This window comes from Drosophila yakuba, chromosome 3R (assembly GCF_016746365.2).
Source record: "Drosophila yakuba strain Tai18E2 chromosome 3R, Prin_Dyak_Tai18E2_2.1, whole genome shotgun sequence".
Classification (NCBI taxonomy): domain Eukaryota; kingdom Metazoa; phylum Arthropoda; class Insecta; order Diptera; family Drosophilidae; genus Drosophila; species Drosophila yakuba.
The window spans coordinates 27,200,128-27,218,351 of NC_052530.2; the positions used below are offsets into that span (position 1 = coordinate 27,200,128).

General features: G+C 42.8%; 8 protein-coding genes across 11 annotated transcripts; 5 read left to right on the forward strand and 3 right to left on the reverse strand.

Moving 5' to 3' along the window:
- Positions 1–75: 75 nt before the first annotated feature.
- Positions 76–2,831, forward strand: LOC6538530. 2 transcript variants are annotated; one of them, XM_015193419.3, is made up of 6 exons: positions 76–168; positions 1,220–1,431; positions 1,491–1,981; positions 2,052–2,234; positions 2,306–2,489; positions 2,545–2,830. In XM_015193419.3, the coding sequence occupies exons 2-6, from the start codon at positions 1,227–1,229 to the stop codon at positions 2,730–2,732; spliced, it is 1,251 nt and encodes a 416-aa protein (XP_015048905.1). In that variant the 5' UTR covers positions 76–168; positions 1,220–1,226; the 3' UTR covers positions 2,733–2,830. The 2 variants fall into 2 exon arrangements, with proteins under 2 accessions (XP_015048905.1, XP_002099052.1); XM_002099016.4 differs by lacking the exon at positions 76–168 and adding an exon at positions 306–389 and having other exon boundaries at positions 2,545–2,831.
- A 769-nt stretch (positions 2,832–3,600) lies between these two features.
- Positions 3,601–6,638, forward strand: LOC6538531. 2 transcript variants are annotated; one of them, XR_006245214.1, is made up of 4 exons: positions 3,601–4,562; positions 4,624–4,807; positions 4,859–5,085; positions 6,470–6,638. XR_006245214.1 is itself a non-coding variant. In XM_002099017.3 (3 exons), the coding sequence occupies exons 1-3, from the start codon at positions 3,717–3,719 to the stop codon at positions 5,029–5,031; spliced, it is 1,203 nt and encodes a 400-aa protein (XP_002099053.1). In that variant the 5' UTR covers positions 3,601–3,716; the 3' UTR covers positions 5,032–5,147. The 2 variants fall into 2 exon arrangements, 1 of the variants encoding a protein (XP_002099053.1); XM_002099017.3 differs by lacking the exon at positions 6,470–6,638 and having other exon boundaries at positions 4,859–5,147.
- On the forward strand, positions 6,483–7,968 carry LOC6538532. The gene is made up of 3 exons (XM_015193421.3): positions 6,483–6,693; positions 6,753–7,619; positions 7,677–7,968. The coding sequence occupies exons 1-3, from the start codon at positions 6,483–6,485 to the stop codon at positions 7,871–7,873; spliced, it is 1,275 nt and encodes a 424-aa protein (XP_015048907.1). The 3' UTR covers positions 7,874–7,968.
- A 770-nt stretch (positions 7,969–8,738) lies between these two features.
- On the reverse strand, positions 8,739–10,257 carry LOC6538533. The gene is made up of 3 exons (XM_002099019.3): positions 9,651–10,257; positions 9,066–9,591; positions 8,739–9,004 (listed from the first exon to the last, which is right to left on the reverse strand). Exons 1-3 carry the CDS (start codon positions 10,209–10,211, stop codon positions 8,823–8,825), a joined length of 1,269 nt encoding a protein of 422 aa, XP_002099055.1. The 5' UTR covers positions 10,212–10,257; the 3' UTR covers positions 8,739–8,822.
- Positions 10,258–10,502: 245 nt separating this feature from the next.
- Positions 10,503–11,941, reverse strand: LOC6538534. The gene is made up of 3 exons (XM_002099020.4): positions 11,383–11,941; positions 10,797–11,310; positions 10,503–10,738 (listed from the first exon to the last, which is right to left on the reverse strand). Exons 1-3 carry the CDS (start codon positions 11,902–11,904, stop codon positions 10,581–10,583), a joined length of 1,194 nt encoding a protein of 397 aa, XP_002099056.1. The 5' UTR covers positions 11,905–11,941; the 3' UTR covers positions 10,503–10,580.
- Positions 11,942–12,090: 149 nt separating this feature from the next.
- LOC6538535 lies at positions 12,091–18,064 on the reverse strand. 2 transcript variants are annotated; one of them, XM_039375063.1, is made up of 4 exons: positions 17,927–18,064; positions 13,015–13,587; positions 12,435–12,960; positions 12,091–12,376 (listed from the first exon to the last, which is right to left on the reverse strand). In XM_039375063.1, exons 1-4 carry the CDS (start codon positions 17,969–17,971, stop codon positions 12,192–12,194), a joined length of 1,329 nt encoding a protein of 442 aa, XP_039230997.1. In that variant the 5' UTR covers positions 17,972–18,064; the 3' UTR covers positions 12,091–12,191. The 2 variants fall into 2 exon arrangements, with proteins under 2 accessions (XP_039230997.1, XP_002099057.1); XM_002099021.4 differs by lacking the exon at positions 17,927–18,064 and having other exon boundaries at positions 13,015–13,983.
- LOC6538536 lies at positions 14,852–16,477 on the forward strand. Its single transcript, XM_002099022.4, has 4 exons — positions 14,852–15,126; positions 15,236–15,738; positions 15,798–16,167; positions 16,234–16,477. Exons 1-4 carry the CDS (start codon positions 14,922–14,924, stop codon positions 16,440–16,442), a joined length of 1,287 nt encoding a protein of 428 aa, XP_002099058.1. The 5' UTR covers positions 14,852–14,921; the 3' UTR covers positions 16,443–16,477.
- Positions 16,485–18,105, forward strand: LOC6538537. Its single transcript, XM_002099023.4, has 4 exons — positions 16,485–16,858; positions 16,916–17,412; positions 17,471–17,840; positions 17,900–18,105. The coding sequence occupies exons 1-4, from the start codon at positions 16,654–16,656 to the stop codon at positions 18,103–18,105; spliced, it is 1,278 nt and encodes a 425-aa protein (XP_002099059.1). The 5' UTR covers positions 16,485–16,653.
- Positions 18,106–18,224: the final 119 nt, after the last annotated feature.

Sequence of the window (18,224 nt, forward strand, 5' to 3'; positions counted from 1 at the left end):
TACAAAATAAACTTCAATCGAATGCAGGCGATAAGGAATTTCTTGGCCCATACCCAAATCGGGCCAATATCGCGCTTCCCGAGCACAGCGACTCGTATTTCCCACTCGACAGTTGGCCGGATTGCAGTCGATCTATTAGCCCGCTCCGTTTACCAATTAAGGAAAAAGGTTTGCTGCCATTCCCAGAACGGGGGTATCCAATCTGCCAGTTTTGACCAACAACTATCGGGAACAAAGTGCTATAAAAACATGGATGCGATGGGGTTAACTTCTAGTATTCAAACTGTTATTGTGGTGGATTGAGCGATTGGAAGTGAAATTAGTTTATAAGCAAAGAAAGTGCATGGAAAATTGTTGAAAATCCAAAACTAACATTTTATTTCGAGTAGGTAGGTTGCCCCAACTCGTGTTTCGTAATGCACTCAAAACTCACAGCAGGTGTTTCATTCGGTGGCATGTGACCTGATTTACGATTTTTGCTCATTAATTTGCGATAATTCTGATAATTGCCTAATCAATAAAAGCCCCACAAAGGTTCGGTAATTACCCGAATTGGAATGACCACAAATCGCCAAATCACGATTCCAAAAATATATGTCTAAAAAAGGGTGCATTTCCCATGGAATTGTTAGTTATATAGGTAACATGGATTTAACTGTATACTTAAGAAAATCGTACAATATCAGGTAGAGCAGCAATTCTCCTCAAGTATTAAGGAAAACACTTGAAAGTGGCTTAAGCAGCTCTGAGTATTAGCTTGAGTCATAGCCCTACTTGTTTTTCTTACTGGGGAATAAGAAAAGTTCCACAAATTGAGGTAATAATGACTTATGCAGAGATAACATCAAGGGAAATCATTCAAAAGTTATTGCACTTAATGGTTAATTATACTGCAGCAATTATGATAATTTTTCGCAAGCACTCTAGGCCCCAAATTCAAGATACTCAATTCGTCGGCCCCATTTGATATAATTCTCTAAAAATACGCAAATCTTGAGAGGTTCTTTGCTCAGTGGGTTGGGCTGAACGATTTTATTATTCAAATATTCCGCGCCTTTGGGGAAAATGGATTAGTGGCGCCACCTATGTTTGATATAGTTCAACAACCATTTCGCATACGACCTGTTAGCCATGCTAACAGTGGAGTTAACGCATTTGATTCGTTGTTATCAGCACTACGCTTGCGTTGGCTAAACATTTTGAATTCATTTAATGACAGATTCAACATGTCTGAGGCCACCAATGGACACAGTGAGGTGCCAGCCAGTAATCTTCCACCTTGGCTGTCGAAAATCACTCTGGAGAAGGCGGTTCAGGCCCAGATCGGAGACTTTGAGAAGATCATCTCGATTAGCCCACAAAAGGGCAGCAGCGATGGCGATAACTACTCCACACAGTTCCTCCGTTTGCTGGTGGAAGTGGAGCTGCTTGGTGAGTGCAGATCTATAAAATAAAAAACTTTTATTATAGCGCATAAATATTGTTCGCAGACCACAGCACAAAGGATCTTTCCTTCGTTCTGAAGGCGCAGCACAACAACGAAATGATGGCTGCTATCCTGGCCAGGTTGAAGCTCTTCCAAAAAGAGGATCAAATGTACCATAGCATTCTGCCCAAATTTGAGAAGCTCTACGCGGATGCTGGCAAACCCATTCAGTTCGCCCCCAAAGCCTTCAAGTTAGATCGCGACCTCGGAGTGGACTACATTCTGCTGGAGGATCTGCATCGTAAGAACTTCAAGAACGCCAATCGCCTGGCCGGCCTGGATCTCGATCACATGCACAAGGTCCTTGAGAAACTGGCCGCCTTCCATGCGGCATCCGCCTGCTACGTGGAGCACCATGGTCTCTTTGGCGAAGAGTTCACCGTGGGCGTTTTCAGCGAGGCTAATCGTCAGCTTCTTCAGGAGTTCAATGCCTCTGGCGCATTTTTGGCCCAGCTCAAGAAGTGGAAGAATGCGCAGAAAATTTATGAGAAGTTGGTGGGTATCTGTGGCACAAATGAGTTGAAAGATAAGCTCATTCGATTACAAATCTGTTTCACTTTTTTAGGCTGATAGCGATGACTACTTGGTGGATCGTCTGCTGCAGGATCAACAATACAATGCCAGAGAATTCAATGTGCTCAACCATGGAGATTGCTGGGCTAACAATGTGATGTTCCAACACGATGCATTTGGAACTATTAAGGAGACACTTTTCGTGGACTTTCAAGTGGGAAAGTACGGAAGTCCGGTATGTCCCGCAGAAATAGGATCAATTTGGATATACCATTCTATCAATTATTTCCAACGTTTTATTTGCAGGCCAATGATCTGTACTACTTGATATTGTCGTCGGCTGCTCCAGAGCTGAAGACTGCCAAGTTTGACTACTTGGTGCGCTACTATTTCGATAATCTTATCGAGAATCTAAAGCTACTGCAATACCACCGACCACTGCCCAAGCTAAAGAACCTGCATGCTTCGCTTTTCCGCAACGGATTGGCTGGTGAGTAATGCAATATCGATATTAAGATAGCACATTAATAACTATTTATCAACAGCTTATATGGTGGTATCCAAGGTGCTGCCTGTCGTCATGCTGGACAAGACCAGCGATGCCAATCTGGAAAGCTACATAAGCGACGAGTCCAAAATGAAGAACGCCATGTTCACCAACCCAAAGTATGTCCAGGTGATGACCGAGGTGTTGCCATGGTTGGACAATCGCGGTCTGCTCGACTGGAAGTGATTACCTCCCAAATGCTGTGGAGTAATGATTGTTATACCCGTTACTCGTAGAGTAAAAGGGTATACTAGATTCGTTGAAAAGTATGTAACAGGCAGAAGGAAGGGTTTCCGACCATATAAAGTATATATATTCTTGATCAGGACCAATAGCCGAGTCGATATGACCATGTCCGTCTGTCCGTCTGTCCGTCTGTCCGTCTGTCCGTCTGTCCGTCTGTCCGTCTGTCCGTCTGTCTGTCCGTCCGTATGAACGCTGTGATCTCAGGAACTACAAAAGCTACAAAGTTGAGATTAAGCATACAGACTCCAGAGACATAGACGCAGCGCAAGTTTGTCGATTCATGTTGCCACGCCCACTCTAACGCCCATAAACCGCCCAAAACTGCCACGCCCACACTTTTGAAAAATGTTTTGATATTTTTTCATTTTTATATTGGTCTTGTAAATTTCTATCGATTTGCCAAAAAACTTTTTGCCACGCCCACTCTAACGCCCACAAACCGCCCAAAGCTGCTACGCCCACACTTTTGAAAAATGTTTTGAAATTTTTTCATTTTTGTATTGGTCTTGTAAATTTCTATCGATTTGCCAAAAAACTTTTTGCCACGCCCACTCTAACGCCCACAAACCGCGAAAAACTGTGTTTAAGACTCTCCTTCTCCCTTCCACTAACTGAGTAACGGGTATCAGATAGTCGGGGAACTCGACTATAGCGTTCTCTCTTGTTTTGTACTTTAATAATGACTATTTAATTGCGTCATTTACAAATTGCGTTGAAAGTCAAATAAAATGATAATAATATTCTAAATGCACGTTGACTGTTGCTTCGAAATGGAATTTGAACGTCATGCTTGAAAAATTGCTTATTTCCAATTGCAACTTTATCTTTCATCTTTCGGGTTCTTTTTGCATTAGAAATTTCACTCAATAGTTACACTTCCCAACAAAATTCAGAAATTAAAATTATATACGTATTCTTATAGCCATGAAAGTACCGAAAATTCCCGACTGGGTTTCCGCTCTCTCCTTGAACCAGGCAGTCCATTCCGTCCTGGAGGATGTGGACCAGATCATGTCCGTCATCCCAGGCGTCCACCTCATCCAGTTCCGCAACTGCACTGTGCTTCTGCCCATCCGGGTGAAGGTCCAGTTGCAGGACTCCACAGTGAAGAATTTGTTCTTTCTACTGAAGGCACAACATGGCAGCGACCTGCAGGCCATGGTGATGAACCAGCTGAAGATGTTCCAAAGGGAGCAACAGGTTTACCACAATGTCCTGCCCAAGTTCGAGGCACTCTACAAGGAGGTGGGCAAGGAGGTGTCCTTTGGTCCGAGGGCATTTAAGCTGGACTACAACATCGGTGTTCAGTACGTGCTGCTGGAGGATCTCAAGTCCAAACATTACAAAAACGTTGAACGGCAGGATGGCTTCAACAAATTGTGCCTGAAGCAGGTGCTCAAGAAACTGGCCCAGTTCCATGCCGCCTCCGTCGTGTGTGTGGAAAAGCATGGCGCTTTCAGCAAACTACTGGCCAACGGAGTCTACACAAAGGCCAACCAATCCATCCTGCAGGATCTGAACGATCCGGAGACCTTCCTCTCCCAGTTGCGTCGCTGGCGTTTGGGCGATCATTTCCACAAACGGTTCGTGGAAAAGGAAAAGGACCTCGTCGATGGGCTGTTGAAGCTCCATGCCACCGACTCCAATGAATTTAATGTCCTGAATCACTGCGACTGCTGGGTAAACAACGTGATGTTCAAGTTTGACGACACCGGCCATGTGGAGGACACCGTCCTGCTCGATTTCCAGTTGGTCAAATATGGATCTCCTGTGGGTTTTCTGACCACTTGGCCTCTTAGTATTTCCATGTTTACTTAAATATATTTTTCAGGCCCTTGATCTGTACTACACCATCCTGTCGTCGGCTGAAAAGGACGTAAAACTAGCCCAGTTTGACAATATGGTTCAGTACTACTTTTACCATTTGCTGGAAAACCTCAGAGCCCTAAAATTCCAAGGCAGTCTGCCGCAGCTGCAGCATATTCGCGATGCCCTCAACAAAAACGGACTGGCTGGTGGGTAAGAAATATTAACTACATTGAATCTAATCAGTGAAGTGGTTTCAGCCTATGTGGTGGTCACTCGGGCGCTGCCCATAACGATGATGAATCAGTTTGAGGACGAGGTAAACGAACGATACGCCTCCAAAATGAAGTGCGCCATGTTCACCAGCCGGAAATACATCCAGGCGATGAAGGATATCCTGCCCTGGATGGAGGAGCGCTCACTGCTCAATTAGGGATGAATTCATGTTTCCCATCATGCAATCGAGACAATTTATTGAATGAAAGAGGTATGCACAGGCTGTCAATTAATTCAGGTACAATGCTCAATAAACTTGATTAGCCTTATCAACTTTTTGGATTGATTTCGTTTTTAAGTGCCAGTCATGTTGGTAAGTCTTTTTTAACACAATATTTCGACATTTTTGCATGCTCTTGCGTCTGCTATTAATAAAACCCATAATCACAAACTAACTTTAATGAAGCTTCAATCAAAATTGATAATATTTCTTATCAAACGAACACGAGCCAATGACACACATTCCCAACTCGGACAATCCCCCATTTTTTCGACTTGGGATGACTGTTTAATAGACCACAATGAGTTTGTATAAGTATTGAAAGATGAGTGGCGACAATGAACTGAACTATTTGTGTGGAATTTAAATGAATTTGTTGGACAACAATTAAGTTCTATGTCAACATTACTTCCACAGAGAGATGTATCTACAAAGCTTCAACAGGGGTTGTTTCATCAGTTACAGTATTCAAACTTATCTAAATCAATAAATCAGCCAATGAATTCTGCTTATTGCTTTTTCTATAATAGTTTGCTCTAATTGCTTGCCTACAATTTAATAATTACAGTGTGGTGAAAACTTATTCTGAAGTGAGTAGCTAAGAACTAAATCCATTGCCAAAAATTGCGACTTTGGTTGTATTGGTATGATAATACATAAGTGTCAAGAACTTCTGAGAAAATAGATTTCTTTGGTGAATGTCGATAATTTACATACGTAGTGATAAGATAACTCAGAAATTTAGGCGCTGGAACCTTAACAATACCATTGAAAATGGGTTTTTGCAGGCCAATTATGGTGTGAGAGATATAGGAACCCATTACATGGTCTAATCTTAACCTTTGCTCTGCATCATATCTAGTCTCGGTGGTATGGGTATGGGTACGCCTAAACCAAAACCCGTTTACGCTATCAGTTAGGCCCAAACACAGATACGCATGCACACACACACACCAGTACACGTGCCTGCGGGGTTACTATTAGTATAAAAGTTTGTGAATCGGACGGAGAGTTCAGTATTTGCTTGTCGTTGGAAATCGTCGGACACAGCAGCAGTGTTTTCTCCGAGCGGGAATTTAAATTGGAATTAGAAATCCGCAAAGTCGGTCAGTAATAAATAACAATTGTCTCAAATAAGATGGGCCGTTCGCAGGCAATCAAATAATCAAAATAATCAAAAACTAAATACTTAAGCTGTGATATTTATGCTGTGCAAACCAAAAGTGCAAATATTTTAGACTTTGCTCAGACATACACTTTCGTTAACTGTAATTAAAATGAATGAGAAATGCAACGTAACTATTTTGATTGCTTTGAACTTGAACCGCTGATCATTTCCGCCGCGAAAGTCAATTAATTGATCTACCGTTTTCAGCATCAGCCTCGAAATGTCGCCAAACAGCTCGGAAAAGCCCGTCAATCCCAATGAGCACCTACACATACCGAAGTGGGTGAATGAGGACTACTTCCTGCCGATCATCCAAAAGGATGTGGACAACTTTGACAAGATCGTGAACTTTGTGCCCATTGCGGCCACTGCGCCCGGCGACAACTACACCTCCATTATGATCCGAGTCATTGTGGATATACTGCTGAAAGGTCAGTGACTCAACAAGTAAGATAGTTCAAGACTTATTCAAGTTTATTTCCATTTTCAGATGGCAGCGAGCAGAAGGTGTCGTACATTTTGAAAACCATGCTGGAGGCAGACAGTGGAGCGGATGTGGTCAATAACATGGGGCTGTTTCCCAAGGAGAGGAAGATGTACGAGGTGCACATACCGCAGTTCGTAAAGCTCTACAAGGAGGCGGGCCTGGAAATCGAGTTGGCACCCAAGTGTCTCCATGTCGAGGCCACCGCCGAGTTGATTACCCTGGTTTTCGAGGATCTGAGTCAGCAGAAATTCAAGAATTTCGATCGGCTAAAGGGATTTGATCTGCCGCACATGCGCCAGGTGCTCCGGAAACTGGCCGAACTGCATGCTGCATCCGTGGTGGCCAAGGAAATAAATGGCCCCTACGATCCCATGTACTATATGTCCATGTACAACGAGCAGAGTCGGGATCTCTTTGAGGCTCTGGGTAAGCTGCGACAGGACCAGTACATCAAGGCAATGCGCAACTGGGAGCTCGAGAATGTCGAAAGTTTTGTCTCCCGATTGTGGAGCCCCATGGAGGTGTTCGAGATGGCTATGAATATCAACCAGGTGGACGAGAACGAGTTCAATGTGCTGAACCACGGGGACTGTTGGGCCAACAACATAATGTTCAATTACAAGGACAATGGCGAGATCGATAGGACCTTGTTCGTCGATCTGCAGATAGGCAAGTGGGGCAGTCCGGCCCAAGATCTTTGGTACCTGATCACCACATCCGCCTCGCTGGACATCAAAGTCAAGGAATTCGATCACTTCATTCACATCTATCACCAGCGCCTGGCGGAATGCCTAAAGCTGCTGAACTACTCGAAACCCATTCCGACGCTCAAGGATCTGCACATCATGATGCTGAAGTATGGATTCTGGGGTTAGTATACTTTTGCTTATATATCTTATGAGCTGGAATGAGTAATTCAATTGATAGGTCCTCTAACCTCCATGGGTGTGATGGTGGCCACACTTTTGCCCACGGACAAGGACGCCAACATTAAAATGATGATGGCCCCAGGACCCGAGGCCGACGCTGTGCGATACAAGTCCTTTATCAATCCCTACTACGCCAATGCCATGAAGCTGCTTCTACCTTTCTTCGATAACAAGGGACTCCTGAAGTCCAACTAGCTTTAATGCCGTTTTTCAATTATGGTGTAGCCCATTTGCTGTGATATCATATATCATAAGCACATGCAATAAATAAGAACTTTATTTAACTATCATACACTTCGTTTGGTTGCATTATTAAAGTGCTTTTCCAGACTTAGCCTAGTAACAAAACGCCCAACAAAGCGTAGAAAACAATCATCATGACTGGCTAAAAATGGTTTTATGTGCGTTGAGCTTGAAATGGGTCCAAATGACGTCGTCTTCAAACTTTGGTTCCGTATGAAAAATCGTTGACTCTTTGTGCGAGTTTGTGAGCTTTAGATTCATCAACCAGTGACGTACGGCAATAAACAGGTGTTAATAAACTTTTCACCTTTAATGCTTATCAATTAATTAACGAAAATCAGCCTTGGCGATAACTATTTTTTTCTTGATAAACAGTAAAACAAAAGGATTGGAATCGACCTCAGACTTACAATCTACTCGTATTGACTTCTTCGAACCAAAAACCGCACTTGTTTGCCACACTGCATAAAATCGTAAATCCATTTAATCAGCCGGAAACATTCTATAAAATAATTGCACACCCAGCAGTTGACATTGATGTCAAAAACTGCGTCACAATGAGGTTTTAATTGCCCGAGCCATTCTATATATGTAATTAGGAACACGCAAATAATTCTCATTCATTCGGCTCTCAGATGTGCAGCCATAGAGTGATGTAAATTAGCGATTCAAATGAGGCAAACATTTAAATTGTTTGTTATTCAAATTTTAGCTTGGGTTGACATGTGTTGTTTGCAAAACCGTGCCTAGCATACCGCAGAAAATGTAGTTAGATTATATGCATCTGTCAAATAAGAAAGTTAAAAAATAGTGAAAGTGCTGGGCTGACTTATGATTGATTTATTTATAAACCTTACTGGACATTTTAACAACCATTTTATCATATATTATGTGAATACTTTTAGGCACTTAGTAAGCCCAACTGATCCAAACGGGCCAGCACTATTTTGACATCTTTAATGTAACCCACAGAAAAAGAGCATTTCCTTCGGTTTTCCTCATTTTGAAGCAGATCTCCAAAGTCGACAGACTTATCCCTCAACGCCCACATCAGCGGTAGAAAGGTGCTGATAAGGAAGAACTCTGTGATGATTGTACACAAATTTGGTCATTAACTCAATCTCAATGAAAGCGGTTAACTCACCGTAGTACTTGTGCTGATGCAGACGCTGCCAAAGACCCGATTGAGTAGGCATTACCCCCTCATAGCCAATCTTTTTTAAAACATCCTCCAGAACGGCAAAGTAATAGTTGATGAGTTCATCCCAGTTGTGCCATCGATGTTCTGGCTCCAGAAGCATGTATATCGAATAAACCAGATCGAATGCCAGGGGAAACAGATTACTGATTTGAAAGTCTAGCAGCATGCAGTCCTCAAAGGATCCAGGATCCTTATACTTGAACATTATGTTGCGCAGGTGCAGGTCTCCGTGGCAAAGCACCCAGTACTCGTCCTTCTGTTGGTTTCTTCGAATATCCTTCCACTCCTCAACGAGTCGCTCCAGGAAATTGTCCTTGATGCTTTCGAAGTATGGCTTGTACTTATGCAGCTCCGGCTCCTTACCCAAAAGTTCCACAAAGAACTCCATTCCAGTTTTCAAAAAGGGCTCGTTCAGGACGTGTGGCATCTCAAACAGTCCGTGGGTGTAAGGCTCTAGGAACTCTGGTTGCTGATAACAATTCATATTAGAAAAGGATTCCTTCCTTACAATTACTTTGAAGAACTTACCTCTTGCTGCACTTTTAAGCTGGCCGCATGCCACTTGGCCAGTTTGAAGAGGACGCGGCGTATCTCCTCTAAGCTGGCGTCCCGATCCCGCAGCACAAAGTAGCCCATCTCGACCAGATCCTCGAAGATCAGGACCTGATGCGGCACCAGACTGTGGTATATGCAATTCACGTATAGCTTGGTGTTATCGCCGACCTGGCGAAGAATCCTCTCGAACTCGGGCAGCACCTTTGTGTACAATCCCATCTCGGTTTTGAAAATCGGCGATCCTCCGAGCATATCCTTCTTGTGTCCCTCTGCCTCTGGCATTGTCTTGATGATCAGCGACTTCTGGAACTCCCCTCTCCGGTTGGTGTACTTCACCTTTGCCCGGAACATGATGCTGGCATAGTGATCACCCTTCGCACTCGCCGGGGAGAAGCTCAAATCGATTACCTTGACCACGGACTCCGACTCCGATTCATGAGCTTCCAGAACGTGGGCTATGAACTCGGAGTTGAGCCACTCAGGTGGCACCAATTCGTCATCATTATACTGATTGTTATCGGGTTTCCCGGACATATTGTTTACTAACTTCTATAGCGATTTCGAGCTAAATGCTATCTGAACAAAAGCTCAATTTCAATGGCACCTAAATTGAATTTCAGAGAGAATTTCGTTTTGAATGAAATTGTTTGGCATTCAAAAAGCTTTTTCCTCCAGATAAAGAGGAGCTTTTCGTTTTGTTTTGAAATAAATTTGTGTTGTTTCTCTCACTTGGAGCACCGAAAGAGAACTAAGAGAAAGAACGTGCTCATTGGAACGTTACCAAAACACCAGCCTTATATACATACTTTACTAAACATAGCCATAAAACTTTAGCCATAAAACTTTATTGTCGATTATCGGATTAATACTGCTCTCATAAATATTTTCCTTCAGTACACATTCTTACAAATCCTCAAAATATCCAGATCTTTCAAATCGGGCCAGCATTACTTTACATTCTTCAATAAAATCCCGTAATTTTTCATCACTTTCATCGTTAGATGCGGTTTCAAGGCTAAGACCTACTGACATGGGCAAGTAGGTGCTGATAAATAGGAACTCTGAAATAGGAACTATAAATTTATGATTTCTATAATCTATAAAGATATATAAACCTACCGTAATATTTTCCACGGCTCATTTCCTTCCAAAAGGCAATAGGATCGGGCAGTACTCCGTGGTAGCCAATCTTTTTGAGGGTTTCGCGCAGAACTGAGAAGTAGTAGTTCAGTAAGGTCTCGAATTGCCCAATGCGCTGTTCCCTGCCCATTATCATGTAAATGGAATACATCAGGTCCACGGCAAGAGGAGTAACATAGCATCCTTGGTAGTCGAGCTGCATGCAATCCTCGAAGCTTCCGGTTTCCTCATTGTGCTTGAACAATAAGTTCCGGATGTGGTAGTCTCCATGGCAGAGAACGTAGTATCCAGGCTGGGGATTGGTTTGGTACTCCTTCATGACATCACGAATACGGTCCTTAAAATTAACTTCTATCTTCTCGAAGTGCGGCTTGTATCTTTCCAACTCAGGAATGCGGCCTAAGAAGTCCTTAAACGTACCCATTCCACAGGTCATAAAGGGAAGATCAACGAGACAGAGGCCATCCTTGAATTCCTTAACTAACTCTGGTCGCTAATTGGGAAATAATTTACTTGACAGTTATAAAATTTGATATTTTTCTGATAATAATCTCGTTAGTAATACCTCGTTAACAATCTTCAACCCAAGTGCATGAAATTTGGCCAACTTTAAGTAGGCACCACAAATCTCCTCCTGCGTGAGCGTGCGATTTCGCACCATGGCATAACCCATCTCGGCCAGATCCTCGAAGATCATAACTTGACGTGGCTCCAGACTATAATATATACAGTCTGCGTACAGCCTGGATGTATCATTGTTTTCTCGCAATATTCTTGCGTACTCTGGCAGGACCTTTGTATACATGCCTATTTCAGTTTTAAATATAGCTGATTCTGCAAACATTTCTAAAGCATTTTTGATAATCAGAGACTTGAAAAAGGATCCCTTCTGGGTTGTGTATTCCACTCGAGCTCGAATTATAGCACTGGCATAGTTATCCCCTTTGGCACTTCCTGGATTGGAATCCAGTTTGGTAACCTTGAGGTCCGGTTCTTTTTCGTAGCTACTCAGAACTTCTGTCACAAACTGCACATTCAACCATTCTGGTGCACTCCACTGGTCAGCCACTTCAACCACTTGAGCCATGTTCTGGTCCGCAAGGCAATATATTTAGTACTGATAGTAACTTTTTCCGGTAACACCGTATAAATTTGATATAAAGATACGTAGGGCTATAGAGAAGCGCGATGACTACAGGCCAGAGGGAAACTAAAAACATTCACGCTCTGAATTTTTTCATCGAGCTTTCAAGCTCTTTGAAACTCAACAAAATTCACAGATGGTCTTGTTTTCTATTGTTTCGACGACAAAAAGCTCACAAATTATTAACAAATTTCATGTCAAACTTCATTTTTTTCTCCTTCAAAAATTCTTTACAAATCTTCAAAATATCCCGATTTCTCGAATCTGGCCAAAACAGATTTGGTCTCTTCTACAAAATCTTCCAGTTGGTATAGTTTCATACGTGCTTCTTCGTTGTGCAGCATATCCGCTAGATCCAACTTGTGAACTCGCAATCCATTCGAAATTGGCAAGAAGGTGCTCAGCAGTAGAAATTCTGAAATTAATACAATGTCATTATTAAATCCTTTAGCCAGAGGACGACTTGAGATTACCGTAATATCTATGGCGTTTCATTTCCGCCCAAAATCCCTGAGGCGTGGGCATTGATCCTTGGTAGCCAATCTTCTTGAGAGTCTCTTGGAGAACGGATAGGTAGTAGTTCAGCAAAGTCTCCAGCTCGTCTCTTCGCTGTGCCGGTCCCATCAACATGTAAATTGAGTACATGAGGTCAACGGCCATTGGAGCCACATTGCAGCCCTGATAATCCAGCAGCATGCAGTCCTCCAAACATCCAGTTTCCCTATTGTGCTTAAACATCATGTTGCGGGAATGGTAATCCGCATGGCAGAGTACATTGTATCCTGGCTGTGGATGGTTTCGATACTCATGCATGGTCGCCCGCAATCGGTCCTTAAAGTGCAGACTTATCTTCTCGAAATACGGCTGGTATTTGTTCAGTTCGGGAATGCGGCCCAACAATTCCGTGAAGGGAGCCATGCCTCCGCTTATAATGGGACTGTCTATCAGTCCGGGCATATCACACAATCCGTTCTTGAACTCCCTCAGATACTCAGGTTGCTGGAGATAGAGAGTATAATAAATATTGGAAATATACCTTAGATTGCTACTAACCTCGTGAATGAACTTCATACTGATGGCATGGATCTTGGCCAACTTGGCGTAGGCACTGCAGATTTCCTCCTGTGTGAGGAAACGATCGCGCACAACGGCATATCCCATCTCGACCAGATCGTCAAAGATGATAATCTGATGTGGCTGCAGACTGTGGTAGATGCAGTTCACATACAGCTTGCTGGGATCCTTTACTGTTCGCAGAATCCTCTCCCACTCGGGCAGCACCTTGCTGTACATTCCAATCTCAGTTGTGAATAGTGGAGAATCCTTAAACATATCCTTTTTCACACCCTCCTCCACGGGCATCGTTTTGATGATAAGCGACTTGGTGCAGTTTCCATTCTGCGTTGTATATTCCACCGTGGCTCGAAACATAATACTGGCATAGTGATCGCCTTTGGCACTGGCCGGTGTGAAACTCAAGTTGGTAACCTTCAGATTGGAATCCTTTTCGTGGTCACTCAGCACTTGACCTATGAACTGAACATTCAGCCACTCCGGTGGAGTCATCTCGTCGGCATTGAAACTTTCCTCAGCCATGTTGTCGCACCTTTGGTTATATTTCTTATACTGCTTTCAAATTGGTAAAGAGAGAGCTCTATATATGTGAATTCGATTTGTTAGAGCTTTTGGTGTAAGCGTATATCAATGTAATGAACGAAGTTGTGAAATTGTTATCAGTTTGATTTTGGCTCGCAAGTTACCTGAAAGCTAACTAAAGTCTCTCTGTTATGTTTTCAGTTTGTTTGCGGCTTTTAAGCTTTTGAAACCACAAACGTAAACATATATTGGGCTTTCTTATAAAATAAGCTTTACGATCAATTTCAAAATTTGTTTAAATATTGAAGCATGGTGCGAAACTTAGTGCTGGCATATCGGCAGTAGCAAGTAGGATTTCTTAGTAAGAGTTTCACGATGCAGAAATTATAGTGAAGAGATGATCATATTACAAAGACATGGGTAATTGGATCTGGAAAAATTTTGAAAACTATGTAAGACAGCTCTAAACATTTCCAACTTGCCAATTGATAAATCATGGAGCTTATTCCACTTGCAAAACCCAACTATATATCTTTCATTCTTTCATCTGACATTCATTAACAACTCCTTAACAGCTCTTAACTAAACTAAACTTTTAGTGTTCCCCCGGCATAAAATCGTATAAATATTTGACTATTACTAAACTCGACTCTGTAGTTATGATCTGTTTAATATAAGTTTACAGTGCTCATCAAAACTAATCTCGCAACTCACAGGTGACGTCTCAAACAATATCAAAACTTCATGATGACTGTCTAGGTAAAAGACAAAAAAATTAAACAAATATAAATGCTATGTTTGTGTGCCTATAATAATGAGTTAGCAAAAAAAAAGCCTAATTAATAATTATACAAGCACGCGTGTTACGAATTATTTTACTACTATCAGTGCTGCAAAAACAAACGAGCTATCTATATACGATTGTTGTTAAATAATTAAAACAACAAATACTTTCTTTGTATCGGTAAAACCCAGTAATCGGTGGGCTATCACCAAGCCATCTATCAATTGATTGTCAAGGCCTGATAAGTTTTGTTAGCCATGCCAATTTTTCAAATACTCTTTAAAAGGCGAAAAAAAAGAGAGGAAAGAACAACTCATTTAAAACATGTAACCACAAAAAACACAACAAAATTTGTATATGCAAAAAAAGTTTAGAGAATTTATCAATTGATACGACTGAGATAATGTTCTCGTATAGGATTCATAAATTCGTATTACCCCACAACACGAAATGGGTTTAATGATAAGGGCCGCTAGAGAGACCCGATTTAAAGGTCTGCCGAAAGAGTCTAAAATCTCAGTTCCAAACTAGCAGTTGCCGGAGGAGGTTGTGCTGGTCAAATATAAAAACTAACATCATTATGTCCGACAGCGATGAGATCGTCAACCCAAACGAGCATCTGATCATTCCCGATTGGATCAATGAAAAGTATTTCGAAGGTGTACTGGCCAAAGACGAACCCGACCATGTCAAAGTCTTGAAGTTCACCGTAGTGGCGGCGATTCCGCCTGGCGAGAATTTCACTTCGACTATGCTGAGGGTTTATATCAAACTGGAAATGAAAGGTGAGTTGGCGATAAGCGTGTGCCAATCAGCATGATGGCTAATGAAAGATACACGGTCACGGATAAAGTTTAGGCACATCAAAATTAACTGGCAACATAATTTTTGCAGATGGTAGCGTTAAGACCAAAACATACATTTTCAAAACGATGCTGCCCGAGGAGCGAGGAGGCAGCGACATCACGGAGTTCGGACTCTTTCCCAAGGAGGCCATGATGTACAGGACGTACCTTCCTGCATTCGAGGCCCTCTACAAGGATGTCGGCTGGGACATTCAGCTAACGCCCAAGTGCCTGCACACCGAGGAGCGCGAAGGAGACATCCACTTCATCTTCGAGGACCTGTGCGTACAGGGATACAAAAACATGGATCGCACGAAGGGTCTGGACATGGATCACATGACCAAGTGCCTGCACAAGCTGGCCGAGTACCATGCGGCCAGTGCGGTTTACGAGGAGCGCCATGGTGCCTATCCCAGTGAATTCTGTGAGGGATTCGTTAAGAAGGAGGTGAAGAAATTCCACGTCGATGGGTTCCTGCTGAAGGAGAAGGCCTACAAGAAGGCAATGCTCTCGTGGGGCTTGAAAGACGCCGATAAATATATTAAGGCATATGTAGGTTTAAAATTATTCTAATTCCAAGTTCTGAACTAACAACCATATATTTATTTTAGCCCACTGTTGACCAATATTGGGCGCAATGCCTGAGTACTTTGGACTTGAATCCCGATGAGTTCCATGTACTTAACCACGGTGACTTTTGGTCGAGCAATCTAATGAGCAGCTATCTGCCGGACGGAACTCTCGAGAAGCTGCTACTCATCGACTTCCAGATTGTCATGTGGGGCAGTCCGGCAGTGGATCTGCTTTTCTTTCTCACCCTCTCGCCCAACAACGATTTGCGCATCAAGGAGTTTGATCACTTCGTAAGGATATACTGGGAACGTCTCATCGAGTGCTTAAAGGTTTTGAAACTGAAGAAGCCCTTGCCAAAACTCCGTGATCTTCAAAACTCCATGAACAACAAGAACCATTCGTTCTACGGTAGGTTTCAAATGCAATCTATTTTGCCATGGATACCTAGGAGATTTAAATGCAATTCCTTTGCAGCTTTCTTCAGCATCACAAACCACCTGCCCATTATCCTTTTTCCCACCGACAAGGACAGCAACATTCACAACATGTCCGCCCAAACGGAGGAAGGCGAAAACTTTAGACTACGTTTGCTCTCAAATCCCGCCTTTGGAAACGTTATGAAGGATCTGTACCCCTTTTTGTATAACCGTGGAATTCTGAACTTTGAGGACTACGATGTCTGATTTGTTGTGCGGCAATAAAATAGTCGGAAGTATTACGAAATCTTGTTTATCTAGGAGTATCTTAGAAGTGTGCTGATAAGCTTATCAGTATAAATTGACAGTCATCGAGTTAATCGTCGGTTATCTAAGATACAAAAATTATCTCAGGAGACGATAAGATCTTTTGATAAGCTCAGCATAATGTCGTTTGGGACTTAAATCAGTTGTCATTATGTCGCGTTCCATGAAGATCGAGAATCCCAACGAGAGTCTCGTTGTTCCCAAATGGTTGAATAAGTCAAAGTTGGAGTCCTTGATCGCGAAGGATGAACCTGATTGCACTAAGATACATAATTTTACCACTGTGGCCGCTGTGCCACCAGGTGGTAACTTTACGTCCGTCATGTTGCGAGTTTACGTGGATATAGAAATGAAAGGTAAGGTTATGGAAACCCTCTTTATAAGAACCAAGTGGTAGATCCAATTCCTCACAGATGGAACCCAGAAAAGAAAGTCGTATGTGGTCAAGACAATGCTGGACTCGGATAAAGGTGGCAAGGCGGTGAATGAAATGAGGTACTTCCAAAAGGAGCAGCTGATGTACTCCACCTATTTGCCGCAGTTCGAGAAAATCTATCGCGAGGCGGGACATCCCGTGCAGCTAATGCCGAAGTGCCTGGAAATCGGGCAAATAGATGGAAATATATATTTCATTTTCGAGGATCTTTCGACTCAAAATTACGTGGCTGTAGATCGAACGCAAGGAGTGAGTATGGAGCACATGCGACTCTCTCTTCGCAAATTGGCCGAGTTGCATGCGGCCAGTGTGATATACAAGGATAGGTATGGGCCGTATCACACTGACTTTGATAGTGGATTCGCCAGGAAGGACAAAATCCAGCTTGCTGTGAAAAGATTTGAAGTGAAAGCACCAGAGTACATGGCAGCCATGGAAACTTGGGGCATAGATGAGTGCTACCTTAAGAATTTCGTAAGGCTTCCAGTGAAGACACCTTAGAATAGCACCTTAGTTATAACTTTAATTTCAGCCCACCACTGAGCAGTATGGCAAACTCAGCTTGGAGTCCCTCAATGTGGATCCCCAGGACTTTAATGTTCTCACTCATGGGGACTACTCTCCTGCCAACATTCTGTTCAAGTACGACGCATATGGAGCCCCAAGTGAGGCACTTATACTGGACTTCCAAATTGGCAAATGGGCAAGTCCGGCCCAGGATCTGCTAATGCTGATAATCCTTACGGCTAAAAAGGATTCGGGCTATATGGAATTCGATAATTGCGTGAGAATCTACTGGGAATACCTCATCGACTGCTTGAGAGTCTTGAAGTACGATAAGCCGCTTCCCCAGCTGAGGCAACTGCAATCTGACATCTACAAGAAAAACAACACTCTCATTGGTAACGAACTTGTATAAATATTTATATTATCTTATGCTGACATTCAGCTTTCACCTCAGCTTTCTTTGCTGTGATAAATCATTTACCTGCAAGTTTGTTGCCAGTTTGCAAGGAAAACAACATGCACACATTTAACTTGGAGGACGAAGTGGGCAGGAGTTTCCGCACCAAGATGTACACCAATCCCACCTTTGTGGAGGTCGTCAAGAAGCTGTATCCCATTTGCTGCAACCGCGGTCTCTTCAACTTCGAAGACTTCGAGTGATCGCAAGTTTTTGTATCTGTTAGTAAAGCTTTCATTCGAACCTATTAAGCGAATTGTGTGCGAATATTGATTCTGGATTTTTCAAGTTCTCCACGGCGAATGTCGGGGCTGCAATGCAA